Source organism: Canis aureus, chromosome 5, assembly GCF_053574225.1.
Source record: "Canis aureus isolate CA01 chromosome 5, VMU_Caureus_v.1.0, whole genome shotgun sequence".
NCBI classification, from domain to species: Eukaryota; Metazoa; Chordata; class Mammalia; order Carnivora; family Canidae; genus Canis; species Canis aureus.
In genome coordinates this window covers 58,127,973-58,145,321 of record NC_135615.1, presented here as the reverse complement: position 1 = coordinate 58,145,321, position 17,349 = coordinate 58,127,973, and the positions used below count along the sequence as shown (strand labels likewise).

The 17,349-nt window shown below is 37.3% G+C and overlaps 1 protein-coding gene across 9 annotated transcripts in view; it reads left to right on the top strand.

Moving 5' to 3' along the window:
* Window positions 1–17,349, top strand: part of FAM169A (family with sequence similarity 169 member A) — a 64,610-nt gene that overhangs the window by 15,278 nt on the left and 31,983 nt on the right. For 7 of the 9 annotated variants that reach the window (XM_077898196.1, XM_077898194.1, XM_077898192.1 and 4 more), the window contains 4 exons: window positions 6,738–6,872; window positions 7,934–8,033; window positions 8,388–8,473; window positions 10,539–10,710. In XM_077898196.1, coding sequence (XP_077754322.1) covers window positions 6,741–6,872; window positions 7,934–8,033; window positions 8,388–8,473; window positions 10,539–10,710 — 490 coding nt within the window. In that variant the 5' untranslated portion in view covers window positions 6,738–6,740. Of the gene's footprint in view, window positions 1–6,737; window positions 6,873–7,933; window positions 8,034–8,387; window positions 8,474–9,184; window positions 9,206–10,538; window positions 10,711–17,349 lie in introns of those variants that run through there. The other 2 variants (XM_077898198.1, XM_077898199.1) reach the window with 2 other exon arrangements.

Sequence of the window (17,349 nt, the reverse complement as noted above, 5' to 3'; positions counted from 1 at the left end):
GTTTAGCGGGTACAGAATTTCTGTTTGGGATGGTAAAGAAAAGTCCTGGAAATGGAGACTGATGATGGTGGTACAATAGTATGGATGTGCTTACTGCTAAGAATTGTAAATCTAGAAGTGGTTAAAATGGTAAGTGTTATATGCATGTTTTACCAACTTAAAAAAGAGGAGGGAAGAAAAGAAGATGGAGAGACGTATGTGTGTATTTTTAAAGAAGTGAATTGAGGGGCATTTGACTGGACTGGTTCAATTGGTAGAACATTTGACTCTTGATCTTGGGGTTGTGAGTTCAAAACTTACTTAAAAAAAAAAAAAAGAAAATTAAAAAGAGAAGTGACTTGAGAAACATATTAAATAGTGATATAGGCACTTAACACCCTAGGAAAATGTCCATGGTAGTATGCATTATTGAAGCTTGGACAACACCAGGGTAGAGAACTGATCAATGGTTTAGGGAGACCAGCTCCTATTCAGGCTTAATCTGCTGTGGACTAGTGGGTGGGCCTGCATTTCACTCTTACTTGAAGCATATTAGGTAAGAAACCAAGACCTCTCATCTCAGACTGTATACTGCCCTAAAATTATTCTGGGCTCTGCGAAATGGGTTCTTTTTTTTTAAAAATTTTTTAAAATTTTTATTTATTTATGATAGTCACAGAGAGAGAGAGAGAGAGAGAGAGGCAGAGACATAGGCAGAGGGAGAAGCAGGCTCCATGCACCGGGAGCCCGACGTGGGATTCAATCCCGGGTCTCCAGGATCGCGCCCTGGGCCAAAGGCGGGCGCCAAACCGCTGCGCCACCCAGGGATCCCCGAAATGGGTTCTTTATTCAGATCACCTACTTTGCCTGTGTAACAGAATTGTCTTCTTTTCAGTAATGTAACAAAAAAAAATGTACTTAAAACATGACATTAGCATTTGAAATCTTTTTACAGTAACAGCAGATGAAAAAGAAAATCACTTATAAGCTTGTTTCTCTGTCAAGACTATTTTTCCTTCTATGTCCATTTTGTGTGATCTAGAATGCCATATTTTTGTATGATTTTATAATCAACTGTGCTTTTTTTTAAAAAAAGATTTTATTTATTTGACAGAGAATGAGAGTCAACTGTGCTTTTTATAGACCAAGTTTTGTCAGCAGGGTTTAAACATTATGTTTCATCCTATAGATTATGATTACCGTCAGCAAATGAAATTCTTATTATTTAAAAAAACTTAAAATCTTTTTAGGGCACCTGGGTGAGTCGGTTGGACATCCAACTCTTGATTTTGGCTCAGGTCTTGATCTCAGGGTCATGGTATGGCCATGAGTCAGGCTCTGCGCTCAGCGTGGTATCTGCCTGTCCCTCTCCCTCTGCCCCTCCCCCACTTACTCTCTCTTAAATAAATGAATAAATAAAATCTTAAAAAAAAAAAAGATTTTTAAGTAATCTCTTCACCTAAGGTGTAGCTTAAACTCACAACCCCAAGATCAAGAGTCACATGCTTCACCTCCTGAGCCAGCGGGGTACCCCAGCAAATGAAAAAAAAAAATTAAGTAGCCTCCACATCCAGTGTAGAGCCCAGCATGGGGCTTGAACTCACAACCCAGAGATCAAAACCTGAGCTGAGATCAAGGGTCGGATGCTTAACTGACAGCCACCTAGGCATTGCCAGCAACTGAAATTTTTAAATATATTCGTTCATAGCTTGTTGTGGCTGTTAATTTTCAAGAGAGTCTTTTGAGTTGGTTTAAGGGTAATGGTAATCTTTCCTGAGCTTCATGTAGTCAGTGGTATGGTATGGTATATTAAAAATCTCTTAATGTGTTGCTTGGATATAAAGCTGGGGTCTTCTCTATAAGAGAGTAAAAACAGTTGATACATTCTCTTAACTAGTGCTTCTTTTTTTTTTTTTTTTTTAAAGATTTTATTTATTTATTCATGATAGTCACACAGAGAGAGACAGAGAGGCAGAGACACAGGCAGAGGGAGAAGCAGGCTCCATGCACCGGGAGCCCGATGTGGGATTCGATCCCGGGTCTCCAGGATCAGCCCCGGGCCAAAGGCAGGCGCCAAGCCGCTGCGCCACCCAGGGATCCCAACTAGTGCTTCTTTCATCACTACTCACCATTTATCTTGTGTTTTTAGTTTGATCTAAATTTTTTTTAAAAGAATGATTTATTTTAGAGAGAATGAGTGAGAAGAGGGGAGGGGCAGAGGGAGAGAGAGAATTCTGAAGCCGACTCCCCGCTGAGTGCAAAGTCCCACCTAGGGCTTGATCTTAGGACCCTGAGATCATGACCTGAATTCCCACTACTTTAGTTTGCTGTTATACACTGAGTTTGATATAGATGAAAAGAGTTACTCAAACTAAAAAGTAAGCTGCCTTCACAGTAGAGCTGCTATTTTATTTTATTGAGCCTTTCCTTACTCTTAACTTACCCAAGCTCCTGGTTGATCTCTCTTGAAACATAAAGGGTTTTTTTTTTTTTTTTTTTTTCCATTTTCGTAAGTTGGCTAGAAGTCTTGTGGTACAGCTTTCATCAGTAGTTTGGCAAATTTTTCTTTCTTTCTGCTTTTATTTAGACATTTATGGTTACTAACAGAGGGGCTGAATTTGTTCTATTTCTAGGTTTTATTTTATTATAATTATTTTTTAAAGATTTTATTTATTAGAGTGGGAGGGAGAGGGAGAGAGAGAGAGAGAGAGACAGAGAGAGAGAGAGAAGAGCAGTGGAAGGGGCAAAGGGAGAGGGAGAAGCAGACTCCTCGCTGAGCAGGGAGCCTCACGTGGGTGTTGATCCCCATCCCAGGAGTCTGGGATTATGACCTGAGCCGAAGGCAGATGCTTAAGCAAGTGAGCCACCCAGGAGCCCCTTTAATTATCTATTTTTCTGTGAAAGAGAGCAAGGGTGACCATGTACAAGTAGGAGGAGGGTCAGAGGGAGAGGGAGAAGCAGACTTCTCAGAGCCCAACGTGGGGTCTGATCCCAGGACCCCAAGATTACGACCTGAGCTGAAGTGAGAGATCCAACCAAGCCACATATACACACAGCATTATTTGAATAAAATTAGGCTCCCAGTCATATGTACACCAAGTTTTAAAGTCCCTAAGACCAATATTTCAGATTATCTCATTATCACCATATCTTCCAAATTCAGAAAACTGTATTTTTAAAAAATATTTTTATTTATTTATTCATGAGAGACACAGAGAGGCAGAGAGAAGCAGGCTCCATGCAGGGAGCCCGACGTGGGACTCGATCCTGGGTCTCCAGGATCATGCCCTGGGCTGAAGGCAGCACTAAACCGCTGAGCCACCCAGGCTACCCCAGAAAACTGTATTTAACTATAACTGTTACCGTGTATGTCCTTTTATGTGTTTGTTATATTTCCACCAGATATTCAATTCCTGTCTAATACTGTTGCTGTGATAAAATGGATTTGAAGGTCATTTCAGAGAAAAGTAACTTTGCTTTTCTCAGTTGCTTTTCTTCTGCCTTTCTTTCCCTTTTTGAATTTTCCTTTATGAAAACTGAAGAGGTTATTGACAAATATAGCTGTTCTTGCTCCCCAGTTTTTATTTTGGGTAAATACAAAATAGGGAATTTTTATTTTATTTAGGTATTTATATATTTTTAAGTAGGCTCTAAGCGCAGTGTGGAGCCAAGCACGGGGCTTGATCTCACAACCCTGAGATCAAGACCTGAGCTGAAGTCGAGTCGGACACTTCACTGACTGAGCCACCCAGGCACCCCCCAAATAGGGAATTTTTAAAGCAAAATGATCTATATTGCTTTATATATACTCTTTTAAGAACTAGTAGCTTGGTATTTGATGTAGATTGTAGGTTTTTATTTAACTTTATGATGGACATTTTAAAGAGTACACAAATCAGGATCCTCTCCATGCATCTGATACGTCTCTTAAGTTTCGTTTAACTTACATTAGTGTTCACCTTTTTTTTGTAAAACTCCATACTGTATATTTATTGTAGAAACAGAGTTCTAAATTTGGCTGACCATATACGTAAGGCTTCATTTCACATTTGTCTAATGATTTGGTTAGATTTGGGTCCAGTTTTCTTGTCATATCACATGAGGATGCATAGGAGTTCTCATCCTACTTTTAGTAAGATTGGTTAAGTGTGGATATACATACCTAGCACATATGAATGCATTTATACGTGCCAAAATACTCCTGCCCAAACGCTCATAGCAGCCCACCTGCCCATCAGTAAGAGAATAGGTAAATAAACTGTATTTGGGTATGATGGAATACTACATAGCAATAAAAGGGGACAAATTAACTGGCATCACCAAAACTGCTGCTATTTCTCACAGAAATAACCTTGAATGAAAAGAGTTGACATAATAGAAAGCCTGCTGTATGATTTTAGATATAAGAAATTCAAAGATGGGTGAAATTGTCTGATTTAACCATACCATAAGACCGATGAAACAATACTACCTTATTAAAAAGTTCTTTTTACCCCTTCTGATTGAGATAGCTCCCCTTAATCCTGTATTCCATTTCCATAGATCTTAGGGTTTATTTCCATATCTTATTATTACATTGGTTTGTGTATTCATGTGCCTGTTACAGAAGTTTTATGGTTTTGTTTTGTTTTGTTTAGGTTTTATTTTTAAGTGACCTCTACACCCAAGGTGGGGGCTCAAACTTGCAACCCTGAGATCAAGAGTTGCATGCTCCACGACTAAGCCACCCGGGTACACTCCGTTCCCCATTAAAAAAAAAATTATTCTATTTTTTAATTTATTTTTAAGTAAGTCCTATGATCAATGTGGGGCTTAAAGTCACAACCTCAAAATCAAGAGTCACATGCTCTACCAACTGAGCCAGCCATGAGTCCCTAGAAGTTTTAGACTATGTTTTAATATCTGACAAGTCTTACACCTTTCTCCAGCCATTGCTCTGCCTTTTGAGGATTTTTCTAGTTATTCTTGCTTATTTACCTTTTCAAATTAACTTTATAATTAACTCTTTTTGCTTCAGGAAAAAAAAAAAGCTATTTTCATTAGGATTGCCTTAAATTAATAGATTATTTTAGGGAGAGCTACTATCTTTTTGGTATTGAGGTGTCCTTTCCAAAGAACATGGTTTGTCTTTTCCTAGTTTGTTTACTTTGCTTCTTTCAGGAGTGTTTTAGACTTAAATAGATTTCCTGTTGTTTGTTGTTGTTAAACTTAAGCCTATTTTAATTTTTGCTTTTGTAGATGGGATCTTTTTTTTTTTTTTTTGTAGATGGGATCTTATTTTCCCTTTTTACTAATTTTTCCATTCATTATTTCCTTTTACTGGTGGTTATTATATATATGAAGTCTTGATGTATGTGTTTAATTTTATATCCTACTATTCAACTACAATTTCCTACTGCTTGGTATAATTTTTCGTAGATTCTTTTGGATTTTTCAATTAAATATGTTATTTGCAAGTAGAAGTAGAGTGAGTCTCTCCCCAAACCCTTACACCTCTCTCGAGTTGTTAAGCCTTTAATTGCTTTCTCTTGTCTAATTGCATTGACTAATACCTATATAATTTTATATAGTAGTAGAGTCTTTATTTTTCTTGGTTGTAGTGGAAGTCTTTTTAAAAAATATTTATTTATGGGATCCCTGGGTGGCGCAGCGGTTTGGCGCCTGCCTTTGGCCCAGGGCGCGATCCTGGAGACCCGGGATCGAATCCCACGTCGGGCTCCCGGCGCATGGAGCCTGCTTCTCCCTCTGCCTGTGTCTCTGCCTCTCTCTCTCTCTCTGTGACTATCATAAATAAATAAAAATTAAAAAAAAATATTTATTTGAGAGAGTGCAAAAGAGAGGACATGTGCGAGAGCATGAAGTGGAGGGCAAAGGGAGAAGCAAACTCCCCTCTGAGCAGGGAGCCCAACTGGGGCTTGTCTGTCCCAGGGCCCTGGGATCATGACCTGAGCCAAAGGCAGATGCTTAACCGACAGAGCCACTCAGGCACACCAGTGGGAAAGTCTTTAGTGTGTCCCGACTAGGAAAGTCTTTAGTGTGTCCCAACTAAGATGCTGGCTTTAAAAATGTATATATGTGCACATCCATATATACGAGATGTAACTTACATGCCATAATATTTATCTATCATAACTGTCCAATTCAGCGATTTTTTTTAAAGAAAATTTATAGGATTGTAAAATATTTTTGTTAATCCCAGAAGTTCCCATGTGTCTGTCCTTTTATATAGTGGTTTATATGTTGACAGATATAGGAGGATATACTTAAATGCATATGTATAGAGACACCTGGGTGGCTCAGTGGTTGAGCATCTGTCTCTGGCTCATGTTGTGATCCCGGGGTCCTGGGATGGAATCCCTCATTGGGCTCCCTGCAGGGAGCCTGCTTTTCCCTCTGCCTCTCTCTCTCTGTGTCTCATGAATAAATAAATAAAATCTTCTAAAAAAAATGCATGTGTATATATGCAAATATGTATACCTTAGCCTGTATATTTTTATATTTTAGGAAATTACCCATTGTTTCCTATTTCATTGCTTATTTTTAGTACAAATGAATATTTCAAAGTTTTTTTTTTTATGTATATTTTCATCATCAGGCTCAGATTGTTGTCTGAGCAAAGGTTTTTTTTTTTTTTTTTTTTTTTTCTTCTGAGCAAAGGTTTTTTAAAGTGTGGTATTAAAGTAAAAAGTTTTTTCTATGAGTAAAAAGAAGATAACATTTCGTCTTCTAAAATATTTGTCCCATATTGTTTGTTGAAGAGAATGGCATTCCCTGTGGATATGCTGGATAATTGCAGTCATGAGGAACTGGAAAATTCTGCCGAAGATTATATGTCAGATCTAAGGTGTGGGGACCCTGAAAATCCTGAACGTTTTTCTCTTCTCAATATTACGGTAAGGTGTGCGAAGGTGATTTTTGTCAACCTTTTAAGTTGAGTTTATACGTGAAATCAGTATCTTCTTATTATTTTTCATTTAAAAATGTTAATCACCTTTGAAGTTTTCCTCCAAAGACTTGAGTAAAATGGGTAAATATTGGTTGGTTAGGACAGCAGCATGATCAAGTTTTAAAAAGACAGTTATTGCTTAATATTTATATTTTGCTTTTAAAATTATATGTAAGTTGTTTTGCTAAGACTGGTTATGGCATTTGAGCTAACTAAATTAAGTTTACTTTAGATTTGGAATTTGTGACTTTAGAAATTTTTAATTAAAAAATCAGCAAAACAATTACATATTTTTATGTCACAAATTATCTTTTTTTCTATCCAACTTTCTAATTTATAAGTGTGATGTATTGTGAGGGAAAGATCATTAGCATTCCACTGTGAAATAGATGGTAGGCCAGTTCTGTACACTCTGCTGGCCTCAGAGTTTTCTTCCAGAAAATGATGTTTAAAGGATTCTTTAAAATCTATTCTTCCAAAGCACGAGGATTTAAAAATTTTATTCTTATAAACCGCCAATATTTTATAATTATCTGAATTGTAATATTATCTCTAAATGGGGAATTATGGTCAGATAAATGAAGGTAGAAAAATCTTAAAAGTATCATCTGTGTCTCACAGGGAAAACAAATGTACCTATCTGATGTCTTTGACCATAAAATGAGAGATTTACCCCGTGAGATTGTCTAAATAACAGATGATAAACATAGTTGTTTTTTAATGAGTTTTTGTTCCGTATCATGCCTTTGTTTTTATTCAGATGTGTGGCTAGAGCATAGTAGTAATATTTATTGAAGTAAACTTTAATTTTTTCCCCCAAATAACAAGATTCTTGCAAAAGGGAAGTCTGATTACTAATTTTTTTGAGACTAGAAATATTTTCTATGAAATTAAATTATGTAATTTGTATTAATGTAGAGAAAGTTCAATATTTTGGTAGAAGCATGGTGTTTTTGCCCTATGTTTTCTTAACAAACTCTTCACTACTCTAATCAATTGTCTTTTCAGATTCCTATTAGCCTGTCAAATGTAGGCTTTGTACCTCTTTATGGTGGAGATCAGACTGAGAAAATTCTTGCTCTTTTTGCACCTGAGGACTCACTCACAGGTCTCTTTTCTGCTTAATCTTTATCAATTGAGGAAGTTTTCTCCAAACAATAAGATCTTTATTAAAAAGTAGCTACAAAAAAAAAAAAAGTAGCTACTTGAAGGAGCTTAAAAAATTGTTTCAAACTAAATTTCAGAAAATAAAATTTTCACTTGTTTGTAATTTTTTTTTGTTTTTTTTTTTTTACTTATTTGTAATTAAATGTTTACTGAGTGAAATAAAAATGGTGTAAATGGGGCCACATTGTCTTAAAAGTGTGGGTGTATTTAATAAGGTTATCTGTATAAGCTTTTCCAAATAGTAATATTGCATACTATAAGACTGAAATGTTAATAATCATTTATTCTGTTTTAGCTGTGGCACTTTACCTTGCTGATCAGTGGTGGGCTATTGATGATATTGTGAAAACATCTGTTCCTTCTAGAGAAGGGCTTAAGCAGGTAACAAGATCCTGTAATTTAAAAGTGTTTCTTCTGAGGCTGTTTTACAGTATGTTTCCCCTAAACATTGATAGTTGATGAAATTATTGAGCACGTCTCCATTTTAGTATAACCAGGTTGTATTAAACCCTTAGAGTTTCAATGTTATGATGAAACTGGTAGTCTGATTGAACTTCCTTAATTTTACGTGGTTCCAAAAAGTATCAAATTTGGGTGAGGAAGAGTGAATACCTTGGGGTTACTTGAAATGTAGTGACCTGAATCGACCTGTTAACTTCTGGTTTTCTTAAAGGGTAGAGAAAAGGCTAGTAATGTCTGTGTGTTTGCCTGTATTCTCTGTCTATAGGAGAGACTGACCAGGAAACCTGTCTATCAGAAGGGGCCATTTTACGTGGTCTACTCAAGTGTTCTAAAGAGTGGAGTAGAAGGGAGGTCCTCGGGGGCGTACTACCAAACTTTGTCATTTTTTTTCTGTCCTGGTCATCATTTTATCATTTACTGAGAGGAAGGCATACATAGCTGATATGCTGATCACTTCTGCCTGCCACAGTGCTTGATGGGAGAAACCAGTCTATGAAAGGCAGAGTTCAGAAACAAAGAGCAGGATGTAACACAATGAAAAGTAGTACCCGGAGGTTCAAAAAATTAACTGCACATGTGCACCATGAAGAACAAGCTAAAACAGTGCATATGAAAACGCTTGGGCTATAGTTAATTGGGACTAAAGCCAAGGTAAGAAAAACAGCTAATAAAAAATATGCCTATATAGCAAAGTCCCATTGTCTTAGCAATATCTTCAGCATTCGGATCTGTTAATGTCTGCCAAGTCCCAGTGGAAAGAGAGACGTTAAGGATCTGGAGCAGTTTCAAGGGAGAGGACCCCACATTGCATTCAGTCAGTCTCTTTCTTTAGTTGAATGTTTTGGCTTCTTCAAAGTACAGTTTTTGGTTATAGTCTGCTTAGTATGAAGAAGAATTTTATAGTGGTCAGAGCTGTTCAAGGAAGGAATGGGTTGCCTTGAAAGCTAGTGAGCTTTGTCATTTCTTGTATTTGGTATCTGGCATCCCCTAGTGTGTAGTATGGTTAAGGTAGTTTTGTTGTTGTTGTTTTATTTTTTGAGAGTAGTGTGTATATAGTTAACACTTTTTGTTCTTCATTCGTTTAATTAGAGGGCACTCTTGTTTTTCCTTGAGGAGACTTGAGGAGAAATAGACTTTATGGATAGAACTCTTGTTTTGAGTGGTGAAAAGATGTCTAAGGAAAACCACATCCTTTGATGTCAGAAAGTTGGTGAGGGGGTCCCGGTGACCATGTGGCTCTGCATGTAGGAAGTGAACCTCTGCCTCCATCCTGTGAGTGTCCCATGTTTGTTTTTATCAGACTTTCCTGTGCCACTGTAGGGTCTGTGGGTATGTATGTGGGGTGAAGTGGGTATTCCTTATAGTTAAGACGCCCAAGACATGACTGTTAAATGAACATTTTACCTGGAAAAGATGAGACAGATTCCTTTTCTTTCTTTTTTTTCTTTTTCTTTTTTTTTTTACAGATTCCTTTTCTAAGAGGATAAATATGGCCTTGCTCATCAAATAAGTTATTGTTCTCAAAGTCTTCGAGGATAACATAACTTTTTTTGGTTCCCCCTGTTCTTTTTTAATTTACTATTGAGGCTAGAATGGGGTGAAAAAGAGTTGAAGCAGTAGAGGTGTTGGGGGCAGCACTTATGGTGGGGGAAACTCTGGATCTGGGCAACTGGAAGAGGAAAGAAAACACTTGAGTGCTAAGGAAGAGATGCTGAGGATTGGTACATTAGAAACTCATTTGCCTGTTTTAGAATTTTGCTGAGAGGCAGTATTCCATGCATAGTATGTGTTTGTAGATATGAACTGTTATTGCTGTGAATGATTCATCTCATCTGTGTGATGGAAGGTTTAAGAAATCATTTTGAGTGTATTTCCAGTGCTTTGAATGCTAGTATGAGTTGTAGAAGCAGGAAGCAAGGTAGATGGCATCTCTGAATGGATGCGTATCATAACTGTTGTGCCTGGTGTCTGACTCTCTTTCCAGGTGAGAACTCTTGGGGAGAGAGTGGTTCTGTATGTTCTGAATCGAATTATTTATAGAAAGCAGGAAATGGAGAGAAATGAGATACCATTCCTGTGTCATAGCAGTACTGATTACGCTAAGATTCTGTGGAAGAAAGGAGAGGCCATTGGTTTTTATTCAGTTAAGCCTACAGGTGAGTCTTTAAAAGTTACTTGAAGTATCTATTATAGAAACCTCCTTTTTAGACCCCAACTATGTCAGTATCCTTTCAAGTGACTCTTTAGAGTTTAAATTGAGGTGACTTTACTTAGTATTTCTTGGGAGTGCTTTGAGTCTACCTATCTGTGTACATGAGGCTTGTTAGGAAAGTTTGAAAAACAACAAAAATAAACATTTGACAGAGGGTAGGATTTCTGATTTCTCCATGTATGTACAAAGAGAGTTGTGCATTGAGCCTCATATTTGGCTATCTTGATTCCTTACCATGTCCTTTCCTTCATTTAAAGTAGTTGATTCCTGCTGCTATCACTATTACGGTCTCCTCCTAAAACTGCTATCTACCCGTGGACAAAATGTATTGTCTTTGTCTGCCTCACATAGCTGATTCAGCCTGATTTATCAAAGGCAGGTTTGCTGATTATCATAAAAAACAATATATTTATAGAATTCAGCTAGCTTCGAAATCCTTAATCTTCTAAAGTTTGGGTTTTTGGATCCTAAGATCCAACTAGACCCTGTTCCTAAAAGATGGGTGCAACTTCATCATGCCTTCCCTATTTTCCTGCCATTTCTCCTCTATAGAGGTATTGGAGCCAGAAAGATCTAATGTGCTTGGTCCATGTACACACATTCACCCTACACTTTAAAACCACCAGGTGGTTTTTAAAAAGTTGGCCTTTTCTGTACCTTGAACAAAAGACCTTTCATAGAGAACACTCACATTATTTTCAGCCTTTTTCACAAGTCATGCCTTCCAAATTTATCCCTTTTGGTTTGATCACATCTAAAGATCATACCAAATTCACTGTTGATTTGCAGGACAGTTGTGACTGATGGGTTCATTACATGATCAGGACAACACTTAGGATAAGAATTAGTTCATGTAGTCAGTGAGAAGTTTGCTTTTTCTCAGGAATAAAAAATTGTGATCGGTAGCTTAAACTGGTTTGCTGTTTTATTTTATTTTTTCAAAGATTTTTTTATTTTAGAAGGAGAATGCACAATCGGGAGAGAGGGGCAGAGAGAGAATCTCAAGCAGACTCCCCGATGAGTGCAGAGCCTGATATGGGGCTCAGTCTTAACAACCCTGAGATCATGACCTCAGCCGAAATCAAGAGCTGGATGCTCAACTGACTGAACCACCCAGGCATCCTAGCTGGTTTGCTGTTTTAATAAATACTTTGGTTCTCCTTAATAGGCTGTTTTATTCTTGTATAAATTTGAGATAGAACCAATTCTTTATGTAACTTGAGAAAAATATCATTACACAAGGGCAGAATAATAATGTTGGATGGAAGCATTGCATAAAAGGCATCAGGGTTTTTTTTTAAGACTTTATTTATTCATGAGACACACAGAGAGAGAGAGAGAGAGAGAGAGGGAGAGAGAGAGAGGCAGAGACACCAAGGCAGAGGGAGAAGCAGGCTCCATGCAGGGAGCCTGATGTGGGACTCTGTCCTGGGTCTCCAGGATCATACCCTGGGCTGAAGATGGCGCTAAATTGCTGGGCCACCTGGGGATCCCCGGCATTAGGGTTTTTAAAAATGTTTAATAACTTTGGGGTTAGGGTATATTTTGATTACTTTATGCTTTATTTTTATACAAGGTTATTCCTATGGCAGTTGGGAGATTTTTTTTTTTTTTTTAAGCTTCTCATACTGCCTCCAGAAAAGTTCTTACTTGAAACGAGCTCATAAACATTTAGAGCACATACTAGTTTATACTAATTTATTTAGAGCTTAAAAGTACACAGTTAAAGGGCATAATATTCCTTTTTCAGTTTTCTAATCAGTACTTGATTCCAAGAGTGTGCCTCTTTTTCTTTTATGTGCTTTTGTGGCTCCTTCTCTCCTTTACAACCTGACCTCTATTTTTGCTTGTTGTGGAAATTAACTAAATTTTATATCCTTGAGCTTTCAAATGCTACTTGTCTACCACTTTTAGCATTTCCATACTTCTCTACTAATTGGATTACCTCCTTACTATTTATTTTAGTTCTTTCCCTTTTTTTTTTCTTAAAGATTTTATTTATTCATGAGAGACAGAGAGAGACAGAGAGAGAGAGAGGCAGAGACACAGGCAGAGGGAGATGCAGGCTCCATGCAGGGAGCCTGATGGTGGGACTCGATCCCGGGTCTCCAGGATCACGCCCTGGGCTGAAGGCGGCACTAAACCGCTGAGCCACCCCGGCTACCTAGTTCTTTCCCTCTTTAAGCTCTGGCTGTCATCTACCAGATAAAAGTGGACTTGGGTGTGCTTATACAAGGCTTTGCATTAATAACCATTTTTTTAAAAGATTTTATTTATTCATGAGAGACACAGAGAGAGAGGCAGAGACACAGGCAGAGGGAGAGGCAGGCTCTTTGCAGGGAGCCCGATGTGGGACTCAATCCCCGTACTTGGAATTATGCCCTGAGCCAAAGGCAGACACTCAACTGCTGAGCCACCCAGGCGTCCTGACTTAGTAACCGTTTAATTCAGTCTGGAAGTATTCTTTTTAAAGGAAACTCAGATGTACAACATTTTGGAAAAACTGTCCAAAACAAATACTTAAACACTTTGTGATAGATATATTGCTAATATACCTATCAGGAAAAAAACCTGTACCATTAGCAAAAAGATTAAATCTTGATTAAACAAATTTGTAGCCTTATATCGCTTATGTTTATGATTTTTAAATTAAATAGCAAATCATTATATTGGGACATTTGTTGGGTTATAAAAATAGTTTTGATATATAAGAGGAGACTGTATATGAAGTCAAATCCTATTACAGTACAATGAAATTTAAGAAACTATATAAATTCTTTTTAGCCTGAAATAGAGAGTTTACTGTGGGGGACTTAGAGTTTATTTGTGTGTTTTTTGGGTTACATAGATGTCAGATTATTAAAAACCATTCTTTTCAGTATATTGTTATGCAAAATCTAGCATATAACTAAGGGAGCTCAGAGAATTGAATAACATTATAACAAGGTTTTCAGTCCCTTCTGTGGTTATTAATAAGCACTTTTGTCTTAAAAAAAAATAGGAGTAGGGGATGCCTGGGTGGCTTAGCGGTTAAGGGTCTGTCTGCCTTCAGTTCAGGGTGTGATCCTGGAGTCCTGGGATCAAGTCCCACATCAGGCTCCCTACATGAAGCCTGCATCTCCCTCTGCCTGTGTCTGCCTCTCTCTCTCTCTGTGTCTCTCATGAATAAATAAGTGAAACCTTAAAAAAAAAAAAAAAGGGAATAGGATTAATGCTGAACCTTGTCTCCTTCTCATATTAAGTAATACTCATTCATGGATTCATAAACCATAAAAAAATGAGTAAGCTCCTTTTATTTTATAGATATACATTTAATGAAATTTTGTTTTTTGCCTAATAATTAGTTTTCCCAGTGTATAATACACTTGTGTTTTGATCCATCGGGTACTAATGTTAATGATAATGATATTCCAGAATTTCTTTTGGTTTGATAATTAGAACCCTATGGTCACAAGAAGTTTAAAAAATATTTATGTAGGGGTATGTTTTTGCAGTGAACAACAGCTGGATAATAAGTATGTAATCCAAGTATAAAAATATGTTACATCAGGATAACCTTTTATAGAAAAAATACAATAGAAGTTCAAGAAAAAGGAACATGGTAACATTTTTGAGTGTTAAGGATTGCTTAGTTCAGTAGTCAAGGAATAGATAGATGTTCAATGAATGTTTGATGAAGGTTATTAAATTTTGACCCTAAATACTTTCTAGGGTCCATGTGATACATTTAGAAGAGTGATGTAATTTTATCTTTAATATTACTTGTTAATTGAAAAGGGAAAAAGAGTAAATTTACATAAAGCATCATGGCAGACACCATGTTAACTAATAGATCATGGTTAATATCACCAGAAATAAGACCTAGCAATACCATGGACTTCTGATCTATCAGGTACTGAGAAGGGCAAAACATCATTTCTTGTTTGCTCAAGACACATAACCTTAATTTTATAATGAGAGGATGTTAGACAAAGCCAAACTGAAGGTTGTTCTAGAAAATAACTGATCAGTAATCTCTAAAGTGTCAAAATCATGAAAGACAAGAAAGATGGAGTAATTATCAAAGACCAGAATTAAAGAGATTACAGTAAATCGAGTATGGAATCCTGGATTGGATTCTAAAACAGAAAAAAGGCATTAGTGGCAAAACTGGTGAATTTTGAATAAGATTGCTAGTCAATAGTATCTTGCAAGTATTCATTTCCTGGTTTTTTTTTTTTTTAAATATTTTTAATTTTTATTTATTTATGATAGTCACACAGAGAGAGAGAGGCAGAGACACAGGCAGAGGGAGAAGCAGGCTCCATGCACCGGGAGCCCGATGTGGGATTCGATCCCGGGTCTCCAGGATCGCGCCCTGGGCCAAAGGCAGGCGCCAAACCGCTGCACCACCCAGGGATCCCCATTTCCTGGTTTTGATGATAATACTTTGATGTTGTAAGATGTTAACATTAGGGAAGCTGGATGAAGGGTATATGAGACTCTGTATATTTTTGTGACTTTTCTATATGTCTATAATTTTATAATAGTTTCTTAAAAGTTAATATTGATAATATGCCAGAAATTCCATCCTTGAAATTATTGAAATTTAAGGTGAAATTTTTAGATGTTACCAGAGATGTGTGAATACAGGGTATTCCCAAATTATTTAGAGGTTACAACATGAGCAAAAATGTTTCCTTTGAGGAATTTGAATTGGTCAAGAGAGAAAAATTCCATAAATACCAATATAAGTTGTTTGCCTAGGAAAGGTCCCAGTCAGATCACCCTTCCATGAAGTTCATTGTTGGCAGTCGCCGCCATGCACGCAGAACATCTAATCAGCTTTTAAATGTCTCATTCATAACAATGAACAAACAGCTTAGTTAGGGAAAGCCGCTGGTATGAATTATGGAGACCAGAACAAAAGAGAATTAAAGCAATTTGGAAGAGGCAATGAAAAACAAGACTTAATTTTGGAATGTAAGAGTAGTCCTTACACTGATGAAATGAGGACGAGATTCATTAAAAGAATGTAGAGCTCTTGGAAATTCACAATTCAATGTATGGAAGATAAAGTTTAGGAAATTCATCATAAAGAAGAGCAACAAAAACCAAACCCTAAATGATGGAAAATATGTAAGAAAATTACAGGAATGGCCTGAATAATAGATGTTTTATGAGAGAACAAAGAAACCAGAGGGGAAGAAGTTATCAATGAAAATTCGAGAGAAATTCTCAGAATTATAGAACATGCATTTCTACATTAAAATGGCCCATTGAGCATCTGTCAGAATGGATTGGGATAGATTATTATGAAATTTCAGAAATCTGGGATAGAGAGAAGACTTTTTAAGTCTCCAGAGAATGAGAGAAGTATTTGTACAGAGGATCAAGAATCAGAATGACTAGATTCCTCCATGTGAGTCCTGCACCCTGGAAGTGAAATGATGCCCGCAGGGCACTAAGGAAGTGTGGTTCTGTGGAACTGGGACTGGAGTGGACGAATGTATGTAAGAGCTAAATTCTCATCTGCTCTACTGGGAAGGCGGTTGCTGATGCCTAAAATGGAAACAATTGAGAAAAGTAGTGAGTTGTTTAGAGATATGGAAGTAAATACCAGAAAGATCAGTTAAACAATTTCAAAGTGGTCGTTTATAGGGATCAGAAAGCGTGTGTGTGTGGATCATAGAGAAATGAAGTTCAGTCACATGGGGGAGGTGTGGGTTTTGACAAAAGTCAGTGTAATTTATTTATTTATTTGTGATTTTTATTATTTTATTTCTAAGTAATCTCCACATCCAACGTGGGGCTTGAACTCATAACCTCAAGATTAAGAGTTGGATGCTCCACCGAGTCAGCCAGGTGTCTCAGAAATCAGTGTAATTTTAAAATGTAGATGATATCAGTCAAAACTTTTATATAAAGTGAGTGTGTTTATGAATATTGGTGTGAGGATATAAGTTACTGGAAACAGCCTGAGATAACCAAATATAACTGTGGAGGGAGTCTGACAGCAGAAGGTGCTGTCTGCTGAGAAGTGCTCATTGACTTCCTGACAGTTAAAAAGGAAATGTTAATCTACTGGGGGATAAGTGAAAGGGGAAAGTTAGCTGAGGCTGCCAACTGTTCACCAAATATTTGTGCTTAATCTTCTATATTCTAGTCACTGGCCAGTAGCTACCCAGTCAGGGATTCTGTTTTCCACTCACTTTCACAGCTAAATGGGGCTGTGTGACTAGTTGTTCCTAAAATCATGAAAAATAGTATGTTTGATGTTGGATCAAAGTGGTTAAGATTCATTCTTTTTCTTCATCTGTCTGCTGAATGCAAAGGATTTTGAAGACCTGGGGGATGGGAAACCACAAGATGGAAGGAACCTGAGTGCCTGTTACTTTGGTGTCCCCCAGTGAACATGTTTCCAGTATTTCTGTGCTTGTGTAGTCTGCTTGTATTGGGCTGGGCCTGTGACATGGTTTACGAGTAGAATGCAGCACAAGTGACACTGTGCTAAACCTTAGGAAAGCATGGAAGTTTGCACTTTGGTGCAGTTAGAAGCTAAGTTACCCTGTAGGAAATATGACTACTTCAAGGCTGCCGTGTG